The following is an 11,646-nucleotide window of genomic DNA, read 5'->3' on the forward strand; positions in this document are numbered from 1 at the left end:
GGGGGGGGGAGTGGAGGACTCCTTCACTATCACCCATTGGACATGTGTGGCACTAGCAAGCCCATCTGTGCCCTCCCAGCGCGGGAGCCCATAGCAGGGAACTTCTCCACCTCCGTCTGTGGGACATACGTGGCTCTAGCAAACAGTTCTGGGCCTGCCCAGAGTGGTAGATCCCTCCATTACCACCTGCAGGGCACATGTGGCTCTAGCACGCAGTTCTAGGCCCACCCAGCTTGGGTGCCTGGAGCGGGGAACTCCTCCCCTGGCCCCCATGGGGTGTGTGTGTCTCTAGCAAGCTGTTTTGGGTCTACCTGGAACAGAGGACTCCTCTGCCACTGCCTGCGGGATGCCCATGGGACTAGCAAGCAGTTCTGGGCCTGCCCAGAGCAGGAACCTGGGGCAGGGATCTCCTCTGCTGCCTGTGAAGCGTGCCACTCTAGCAAGCAGTTTTGGGCCCGCCCCACTCCGTGAGGGCAAAGGGATCCATCTGGAAAATGGGTTAGTCTGGGAAGGTTAATACCTCCTTCCCTACCTTGCACCCAGTCACTAGTAATTTCCCAGGTCTGTGACCCTATTCACTCCAGTAGGCCACTGCTCCTGGGGTTTACAACTGGCAAAATCAGCCAGAAATCTGAGTTTGGCAGGGGGGCCTTGCGTGTTCAAATTAGGCTTCTCTCCAGCTAGATTTCTCTGTAAATCAGAGGTTGCATTCAGCTCTGGGCAGCAGACAAATAGCAGTTTACACTCAGGTGTCAATTCTAGCCTCCACCCACCCACTTCCTTTGTCTCAGGTGTATTAGACCCTGAGGGCTGGTGCTTTACTTATGAAAGTTATCTGCATTTTGCCTGTGGCTGCTGTCTGGAATCTCTCTGTTTGCCCAGAGAGATGGGGCTGGAATGGTGTCAGTTTGCAGCTCAGGATGCCCCTGCTGCTGTATCGTCCCCTGAGCCGATTTTCTTCTCCTCACGCCTGTGCCACAGTCAGCACAGAATAGCACCAGCCCTTTCCCCCTCCACTTCTCTCAACAAGATGCCCAAGAATCTGGATTCCATAGGTAACAAACCTCCAGACCTCGGAGTGGGTGGGTGAGGACTCCTCGGAGTTCAATGTTGCAGGTGGAGAATATATACAGTTTTATACAGTTTTACAGTTTTATGCCTGGCCAGAGGGTGCCGTGGCATGCCAGCAGGGGTAGGAGGTCCAGTTTTTAGGGGGTCTCTCCCGTGGGATAGAGTGGGAGGAAGTTTAAACTCTGCTCACTTGTTTGCATGAAGTAAACTGCGAGCTCTTGTTGTGGGGGAGGGGACTCCCGTCTGCTTGGTGGTGGATTTTGTACCTTTTGGTTGTATTTTTGGGGTTGCAGCTTGCCTCAGGAAGGTTGAAGTGTGCTCTTCAATCTTCTCTCTTGGCTCTGCTCCAAACCATCAGCCAACTTGCTAAACTTCTGTCCCTCAAGCCTCCTTCTGGATGGGAGCTTCTGTAAAAAGCTGGCTGCAGTCTGCCATCTTGGCTCCACCCCTCAAGATCATCCTTAAAGGGGAAAAACTGCTTGCTGATAACAAGTGTGCATGGGCTGCATAACTTCTGACAGGTGGTAAGAATGTTGTTAGAGGAGGAGAAGTGGTGGGGGGTCACTCCCTGAGCATTTCCCAGACTGTGGGGGCCCTACCACCCACACAGCCTGCTCCCCACACCTGGGCCCACTGACAGAGACCTCCACCTATGTTTTAAGTCTTGTCATCACTTTCCTTGAAATTTTTCCATAGCTCCCAGTGGCTTTTACAGTAAAATCAGAGCCACTTACTTGGGCCCCACTGGCCTCTTTAATCCTATTTCTCCCACCATTCCCTGTCTTCCAGACTCCCCAACTCCTGAACACCAGTGTTGTTTTCTTACTCTGTGCCTCTCTGCCTTGACTGCCCTCCCTATCACCTCCTGCCACACACAAACACTAACTTTCACCTGCCGTCTCCTGTGTCTCACAGTTTTCTCAAGCATCACCTTCCATGGTCCTCCCACCCTCTTCAACACATACCCTCACACTCTGGGTATCCCTTCTGCACCAAGATACCCCCTGTGTGTGTCCATTACTGCCCTCCCCCTGTGCTATAATTACATGAATTTTATGGTGTGTCTGTCAACTCCCTGACAGCAGAGACCATGTCTCAAGTTCATCTTAGAAGTCCAATCACACTGTCTTAGTACATATATTTAGATAGATAGATATTAAATAATTATTAGATTTTTGCTGAATTTTTAATGGAAGAAACAATAAATAGATGAGGAAAAAATAGACATTAACTTTGAAAAGTCACAAAATTTGTAATCTGTGCTCATCTCTGGCTGTTAATTTTTTTGCAGCTCCTGTCAGTGGACAGTGGGGTGAGTTCTCCTTTCTTTTGTTCCCTCTTGTTTCTGGATAAGAGCACCTCCATAATAAGTAGGGAACATTCATGATAGTCACCTGGGGTCTCTAATATCTCCTGCTTTCTTGTCAAGGTCAGCAGAGGTGTGAAAGTGTCACCTGGTCTATTGGCATTGCCCAAAGGCAAGAGAGCCTCCTGGTCACCTGTTGATCCTCACTGGGTGAGGAGGGGAATGCTCAAGCAGCTCCCAGCCTTTGCAAGGCCCTGCATTTCCCTCTATTGCAAATGGACCCCCTTGAGCCAGGCATGACATTCTTACCTCCATGGCAAACATGCTGGGCTCAGGCCAACATCCTTTCCCAATCAGTAAGCCAGGAAACCCCTCCTGTGGTGGTCCCAGCAGGAATGCTTCATCATCTACAGCTATGGAGTGAAATACCTGGGAGAGCTGTAGGGAGCAGAGGACCATCCAACACCTGGGCCCTTACAAGGGTGAAACGTGCAGACAGGGAGATGGGAGAGGACAAGTTAGCGCACAGGCAGGCAGTCCTAGCTCTTGGTGCCAGTTTTCTGGGTCAGAGTGGATACTTGAAGACTATGAACAGCAATTTCCCACATCCCCTCTCCTAAAATCAGCAGCCCCAGTTGACCCTTGTCTAGGTCACCTCTAGATGCTGGCAAATGACATGTTCATTCCTTGCTCTACCACAGTTAGCTATGATGGGATTGTCCTGGGCATTTGAATCTTCATTTAAATTCGAAGGTATTAGATAAGTTGCCCAATGCCAAATGTATGATAATATAATTTATTCTTTTTTATTTAGACTAGTCAAGTCCCATAATGAGAAGGGAGAGAGAAGAATAAGAAGTTCAATTTGTGAATAACGGAGATAGCTCAATACCTTTGAACCAGTATGGTTTATTCTTTCAGGAAAAGTGCAAACTTGTGATTTTAACGACACCTTTGGAAGTTCTTATGAATTTAGGAGCATGACAGAAGGGCAGGACAGGGGCAATTTTCTCTAGGATAGATCCACTTCCATGACAGGCCAAGTAGCAGGTGATGTCTGACAGTGAATCCCTGCTGGTATTACCCTCTGCCACCCCCTGAGCAAGTTGGCCCTCAGGTGAAGTGAGCACCCTGGCTGACTCACAGCATGAGCCAGCAGAGACCCTCTCAGAGGCCTCCTCAAGGTCCTCAAAAGCCTCCAGTCTGTCCCACGCCCACCCCTGTGCCTGAGCCTGGAGGCTCCTCCTCTGACCCATTTCTCTTCTCAGCAACTGCAGGCAAACCTGTGATTTCCCTCCAACCTCCGTGGACCACTGTCTTCCAAGGGGACATAGTGACTCTGACTTGCAATGGGATTCGCCACTATGCACCACAGAAAACAAAATGGGAACATCGCTATTCTAGTAACAAAATAGAAACCCAAAGAAACACCTTCAAGGTCCGTGAATCTGGAGAGTACAGTTGCCAGATCGGAGGCTCACCCCCAAGTAACGCTGTGCACCTGGTCTTTTCCTCAGGTGAGAGCAAGTGAGGGGAATGGAAACTTTAGAAACCAATTCCAGTCATGTTCTCCTCCAGCTGTGTCTGTCATTCACTGCTGCCAACTCTTGAGTGAACAATTTTATCCACACTGTGGTCAGACAGACAAGGAGAGAGTGAAAAAGCTCAGGATACCACCAGATAGGGAACAGAATTAGCTTCTTAAGTTTGAACATAACATTTAAGAAGATTTAACTTATCCGGATAAAACTCATTCAGCCCAATGAGAAGTGATCTGAAGTATTGACAGGGATGTGATTGTCAACCATCTAGTTCTAAAACCCTTTCATTTCATGAATAAGGATGATGTGGAGTAGCAAGGAACAAATAAAATGCTTGTGCTCTTTGACTTAACAATTCCCCTCTTAAGAATTTACCTACTGAAACCATCATAGAAATACATCACCTAAAAGGGAGGGCCCTAAAGGACCAAGAAGGGAAGACTCATTACATAAATAACATTACTGACATTGAAAGAAAATTTAGCAGCCATTGAAAATCAGATTTAATGATACAATTAATGACATATGGAATTGTTCATAGCATAGTAAGTAAAAAAGAAATTGTCAAATCTATGAATTATATCCAAATCCCATAAAAAGAAAAAAATATATACACAGTCTCTCAAATACATGAACATGGAAGAGAAAACTAGAAACACATGTGTCAAAATACGGGTGGTGGGATGATAGATGGGTTTTACCTACATTTCTACTTTTTTCCAGGCACACATGTTTATTTTAAAATTAGAAAAAGAAATGAGATTATTTTAACAATTATTTCTACAAGCCTCCTCTACAAAAGCTACTTGGAATAATAACAAAAAGTGTAAGTGGGAGGTATGGGGTGAACCAAATTAACTGGGCTTGTGTTTCCCTGTAGACCCGCTGATCCTGCAGGCTCCTCTCTCTGTGTCTGAAGGAGACCAAGTGGTCCTGAGGTGCCAGACAAGGGCCAAAGGATCACTGTACACTATTTACAAGGATGGTCAATGCCTGAAACACCTTGAGAGAAGCTCTGCCTTTACTATTGATCGTGCGCGTCTGGAGGACAATGGTGACTATTACTGCACTGGATATACGGAAGGTCTCTACCTTACTTCCAACACAGTCAAACTCCAAGTTCAAGTCAAAAGTAAAGGCTTCATTATTTTTTGAAGTGGGTTGGTCAAAAGGAGGGCTCCTGGGTCACAGAAGCAGAACAGGAAGAAAGAGGTGGGTTGGATCACTCAGGGTACATTCCTGCAAGGGCCAGAGAAAGTGTACTAGTGCCATGGGCAAAAGGGTGCCAGGAGTCAAGGCATCTTCCCATGCCTGCCTCCGTGTGCTCTGCTTGTTGGTGCTGAGGCAAGGGTCCCCTATTGCTCTGGAACTATTGCAATTATTCTCTCTAGAACTGTTTCCTTGTCCTGTGCTGACAGCCCCTCCTGGCCCACAGACAGGAGCCCAGGGACCCTGACCTGTGAGAACAAGATGGCAGACCCACAGAAGTCAGAGGTCCAGCTCTGTTTCTGCTTCTTCAGATATAGTTAGACACTGGGATCTGGCTGGTGCAGCTCCTCAGAGACCACAGTTCCTGCCCTATGGGTAGAAGATTCAGGGTCCTACTGGTACATGTCAGGGACGAAGAAGCCCAGCATCACAATGGAGAGCTGGAGATCCCAGATATACATGCAGAGTGTCATTGGGCTCTGAGGTCTGTCAGGGCTAGGGTGGATGAGCCGGGCAGACCTGCCTTTCAGTGGGGGCTGCCACCCCACATGCCAAGAGCTTCTAAGGCCTGTGAGAACGAGAGCTATGAGACAGGAGACCCCCAACTTTGGGGGATGTCTAAAGGAGTAGAGCCAGGAAACTACAGGAGAAGAGACATGAGTTTGTTTCTTCTCACAATACCATTAGAGCCTTCTTTTCTCTCAGAAGGCTCTCTTCCCAGATACCATTTTTTCTCTACTAGGCCGATAGGCATAGGTGTGGGCTGTGGCACAGCCCTCCGACTGGGTGGGCTTCTGCTTGGCCACATGGTCAGGCTCCTGAGATGCCAGGCATCAGAGCACAGTGCCTAAGAACAAGAAGCCAAGGAACAGTAGCATGGGGAACAAATCACTCCAACTTGATGTCATTAGGGGTGGTGTTGTACCCTCTATCACTTTTTCCTAAGTTTCTAAAATTTTGTAGGTCCTCAAGCATGGCTGCTAACGTATGGCTAATTGCTCCCCTGGATTAAATTTGGTCAGTCTCATAAGAATTTATTTGTCCATTAGGAAGGAATGTAGTCTGGGTTGCACACCTTCCTCTGTGAAGAGAGTAAAATTGGGAGCATTCTCCTTAAATTTACTCCCATTCCTGGGCCAAAATAAAAAGAAAACCATAAAGCAAAAAAGATTCTATGACTCTGTTTCTTCTAAATTGACTAAGTTTTATTAATCTTATGTTCTACAGTTACAGGAAACAGGTATTTCTTAGTTCATTGGTTTAAGGAAGGACAATTCAGAGAAGATAGAGAGAGTGTTACCGTAGTTGCAACACAATCATTTCTAGCATGGGCTGTCCTTCAGCACAATTGGTAAAAGCTCAACCTCAGGCCCTTCTGCCCTCTGTTCAATTATCTTCAAGATAATTCAAGACCTAAGGATGACTCAGAAAGACACTGTCCTAGGGCAACATCATTGTGAAAAACCATACCCTTGCAGGATATGGGCTGCTTTCATCACAGACTATCCGGCTTGGTGGGGCTGTCCTGGCTCCACCTCCTTTGACTATTTAACTAACACACTAGAGGGATTAAGAAGTTCCCACTCAAGGGCAAGTTTACTGCACATGCCAGGTTCATTTCCAAATAGCCCCTGCAATCCCTGTGGCCCCAGGACAATCACCTTTGATGCCAAGGCTCCCTGTCCCCATCACCACTCCCTCAGTCCACCTTCCCCAACTGCTGAGCACTGAACATCATCTGGAATGACTGCCCCTGCTCCATCAGTGGATGGGCAGCCCATGAAGGGAGGCCAGGCAGGGCTGCCTCTGTGCCTTATCCCAGACATTCCATGAGACATTGGGGAGTAGAGAGTTTCCCTAGCTAGGGGGTTCCCTGGGGGGGGTCCCTGGAAGGGTTCCCTGGGGGGATCACCAGAGCCTCCCCACACTTTCCTCTCTATTCCCAAGGACAAGCCAGTTCCACCCAGGTCCAACTTTCCACATGAGAGCAGCAGATTTAGCCCTGCCCATCCTGTGACTTTTCTCCATCCATAGACCCCCTATCTACCATAAGTTTCATCTGTCATTTTTATTCATTCAGGAGTTGTCACCAACTTTCAAACACACCCTCTCCAAGCTTCCAAGTCCATATTTGAAGGTCAGGATCTATCGTTCACCTGCTCAGCAGATGGAGGCCCAGGGACCACAGTCTCTTGGTATAGAAGATTAAAAAACCCGAATGAGAAAAGGATTTGGATGGCCTCAAGAGCAGAATTCCAGATCTTGATGATGAAAAGCAGCCATGCTGGGGAGTATTTCTGTGAAGTAAGGAACAAACGCACCGCCAGTCTCCGCAGCAACTCAGTGACCATCGAGGTGAAAGGTGCACTCTGTCAGGGGTCTCCTGGGGAGTGGGTTATCTCGCTGCATGTAGTGGTCTTTAGTGAAGACCATGTGGTCCTCGGGTGGGAACCAAGACTGACAATTACCAATGGTCCAGTGCTCTGAAGAGCCTACCAGAGGCCAGCAGGAAGGAGTTAGGAACAGAAGGGGCTGGGACAGTGGGAGCTTTTGGAAATGCTTAAAAGTGGAGATGCGAAAAAACACTCAGAGATTTGGCCCATGTCCACACTCTTCATATTTACAAATGTCTTCTGAGGTAAGTGAAATATCTCTTGGAAGTAAAGCCAGAACAAATAGGATGTTATAACAGGAGCTGACCTGGGGCCATGTTTCCTGACAAGCCCCTTTAATTTTACGATGTGTGGGGACCCTCCTTGGCCACCCTCTTTTCTCTTTTATTCCCAGTGACATTTGCCTTCCTCACAATCAGGCTCTCAGGGCACAGGACACTGTGGAGAACAAGGTAGAACTTCAGTGTGATATTGGGGATCTTCTCCCCAGTCCCGTATCAGTTTTAATGTAAGGCTGAAATGCTGAAGACCTAGGGCCCCTAGAAAGAGGGAGCACCCCTCATCCTCTCTCTGCCCACACAGCATTCTAGAAATGACTCCTGTGTTGAGAAAATAGACTGGGGTCCCAGTCAGCAAAGAGAGGACACTTTCCAATAGAAGCGAGCTCACAGCTGGGTCAGAGAGTGTCCTTCCGCCCTTCCCCACCTAGAGACTCCATCTGCACAAACCACAGGCTCTGGGCTTACATGGCCTCCTGACACGCTCATTGCTTCTGCCTCGCAGCTCTGAACTCTTTTCTATGACTGCTGTCAGGAACACAGAAGTCCCTTAGAGTGAATCATTAATAGGAAAATACACAGTCCGACCAAAACTCTCCTAACTTAGCTATGAAAAATTTTCAGGGTCTAAATGCTGTGAAAATCAGCAATCTCTGGCCAAAAAGTAATGCTAGAGCTCAGCATTACGCAGTTAGACAACACTCAGTTCTTCATTCTGATAATCGCCGGAAACCCAGCTATTCCTGGATTGGGTCTTTTTCTTGCTGGCACTGGACAAATCTTTGCTCTCTTGCCTGCTTCCTGCTTCTTCCCCCAGGCCATCTCCAGGTCCCTGTTGGCCTCCAACAATGAGAGCAAATGACATCTCTCATGAACTCATACTTCTACCAGCCAGTTACCATCACACTCTGAATGTCTCTGAAGCATACCTACCTCTCTCTTTTCTCTCTCTGTCTCTCCTCCTCCCCACCCCACCCTTGTGCCCACCTTCTGTAGAACTTAATAATTATTATTTTCCTCTTTCCTCTGGAACCCCAGATACTTGAGGTGCCAATCGACCTATTATTCTCAGTAGCTTCCAAATCATTTCTCTTTCCCCGGGATACAGAGGTATCTGTTATGCCACTTAAGAGTTAGTCATGGATAAGAACCAATGTGCAAATCCACGTGGGATATAGAGACAGGTAGCAACATCACAGTTACTCCAGAAATGTAACTCTGGAGGTGTAGTGATGGATGTAACTATGAACCCCACACTACATCACCTTCTTTACCATGTCACGCCACCATCCTGCCCTCAAAGCTGTTAGGTAGTTGTGGCAATGAGGAGAACGGCATCTTTGGGGCTCTGTGTCATTCCCTCCACTCATGGTAACTCCAGGCTTGCTTTTAAAGAGACAGTGTGATTCATCACTGGTCAGGGGTCAGAAGAACACAGGTCCTGGCTGGCCTTGGAGACAGCCTGCAGACAAGTCTTCTAGGCTGCTGCTAACTCAGTTTTCTCCCTACAAATCAAGAGGGTCAGTCTGGGTACAGCTGGAAATGTATGTCAATCTGGAAAGAAAAAGGGTCAAAGACAAAGCCCCAGGGCCCACCGAAGTGAAGGAAGAAATAGAGACAGGGGCTGAGAAGACTCCAGTGACTTCGGCAGGTGACAGACAGCTCTTTCAAGGTTGCAGGGTGGAGGGAAATAGCAAGGAGCTGGTGTGGATAAGGGTGCAGGTCTGCAAGTTAAGGGATTTCCTCTTGAAAGTGTCATTTCCTCTGCAAAAGAGTCGGGGAAAGAGAAGAGACTAGAGGTCTAGTGAGGAAGGAACAGACTGGAGATAGTCAGCATGAGGGACAGAAGAGAGCTGGCAGAGAAGCCCAGGATGCTGCCAGGCCACCCTGTGGACCCACGGACAGCAGAGACAGGGCAGGCATATTGGTCATGCATCAAAACCTGCTGTGAGAGCCAGAAGCCATTTTTGACTAATTTTTTCTCTCCCTCAGTCCCTGTATCTCATCCTGTCCTCACCATCAGCCCTGCCAGGGCCCAGGCTTTTGAGGGAGCCCTGGTGACACTTGGCTGTGAAGCCCAGAGAGGTTCTCTACCCATCCTGTACCAGTTTTATCGTGAGGACGCCCACCTGGGGAGCAGCTTAATCCCGTCTGGAGGGAGAGCATCCTTCAACCTCTCCTTGACCACAGAGAGTTCTGGAAACTACTACTGCACAGCTGACAATGGCCTCGGTCCCCAGCGCAGTAAGCTGGTGAGACTGGGTATCTCTGGTAAGCCCTGGGCTCTTGCCAGGAGCCTCCTCCCCACCCCTTCAGAAGTCAATGCGTGCCTTTTAGTTCCCTACCCTAGTTGAAAAAAATCCCCTTCTTGGCTCCCTTCTCAGTGAGCCAGCCAGCTGGGGGTCTCAGTCCACATCCAGTCCTGGCTTGGACAGATCCCTAAGAAAACTCAGTAGATCTTAGCTTTTACCAGTTGATTTCATTCTTTTAATTCTCTTTTTATGATTTGCATGTTCAGTCCCGTGACTTCTTAATCTGATACACAGAAGCAGCTCCTGTTTCTTTACGAATGCTTACGTATTAACTTAGCTATAAGCACAGACATAGGGACAAACATTGAGCAAGACCTTAATTTCTCCAGAAGGTTCCCAAACAGTTCAAGCACTCACAGTAGGAGGTCTGGAGAAGGCAGGTTGTGAACGGAAAAGGAGAAATTGTTCCCTGGGAACCAGCTCCTCAGTCTTCTGGGGTTTTCATGATCCCACGTCTTCTAATTCATTAAAAGTATTATATTATAAATCTTTGTTGAAATATGACATACAGTTAGGAAACACAGACAAATCATTAAGTGCATAACTCTCCTTGGTTACTTGTGTCACCATGAAAAAGGTGTTATATTAGGAGTAAAATTGCATCTGTTTCACTCCTTGGTAGGGAGAGAAAGTTAGATTTGTTTCTCAGAGAAGGAAAATGGTAAGATAGAAAACTCTTGAGTCTGGTGTGTCAGACATGCCCCCAGTATAAATTATTGGGCAAAGAGATTATGATTTTAAAAATATAAATGTTCAGTCTCCCTCACCGTTTCTCCTTCATGAGAGGGACCCACTTCCAACTCTCTTTGGAAGTACTCTAAACTTTCTCTTTGTTATTCCTGAATAAAATATATCTGTTACCCTGAAAAAAATTAAAATTTAAAAATATAAATATAAATATTCTGAGACCTAGACCCTAGAGTCAGAGCCCAATCTAGCTAGAGATGCTTCCGGCCATCTTGCTTCTTCTACCCTATTATTAGGGTTTCTTCCTTCTTGTTTTTAGCAACACCTAAAACCTCTTTCTTTCCTGTTTCTTGTCTGTCTCCTTCGATGCCAACAGCAGATGAGCTTGATGAGAACAGACCCTCCTGAGTCCTCATCTCTAAGACTGAGGACATCTTTGGTGTTCACCACCTAGTAGGTCCTTGATCACCAGTTGTAACTCAATGAACAGATGATAAGATGGTAAGAAACGATCAAAAAAATGATGTAGCAGAGCTCAGGAGAACAGAGAAAATGCCAAAGCTATTTAGAAATGAAATCCACATGTGAAGCAGTAAGAATAGAATGGATACCTCTGAAAACTGTTCATTAAATGAAGAATCAGTTTGAGAAAATATTACAGAAAGCAAAGTACAAAGACAAAGAAATAAAGGCAAAAGATTATTAGAGGGAGATCAGACAATGAAGACCCCCAATGTATGGATAATTAAGTATTTCTAAAAAAAAAAAAAAAAAAAATGAAACTCGAGGGCAGCAGCGCCTGTGGCTCAAAAGGGTACGGCGCCAGCCCCATATGTCGGAGGTGGCGGG

The 11,646-nt window shown here is 47.0% G+C and overlaps 1 protein-coding gene across 1 annotated transcript in view; it reads left to right on the forward strand.

The window, feature by feature from the left end:
* LOC100942001 overlaps positions 1-11,646 on the forward strand; it is an 85,857-nt gene that overhangs the window by 39,231 nt on the left and 34,980 nt on the right. Inside the window, exons 13-15 of the mRNA XM_023516372.1 lie at positions 3,646-3,894; positions 4,799-5,050; positions 9,791-10,064. Coding sequence (XP_023372140.1) covers positions 3,646-3,894; positions 4,799-5,050; positions 9,791-10,064 — 775 coding nt within the window. The remainder of the gene's footprint in view (positions 1-3,645; positions 3,895-4,798; positions 5,051-9,790; positions 10,065-11,646) is intronic.

Source organism: Otolemur garnettii, unplaced genomic scaffold, assembly GCF_000181295.1.
Source record: "Otolemur garnettii isolate 467f Iridium unplaced genomic scaffold, OtoGar3 scaffold00091, whole genome shotgun sequence".
NCBI classification, from domain to species: Eukaryota; Metazoa; Chordata; class Mammalia; order Primates; family Galagidae; genus Otolemur; species Otolemur garnettii.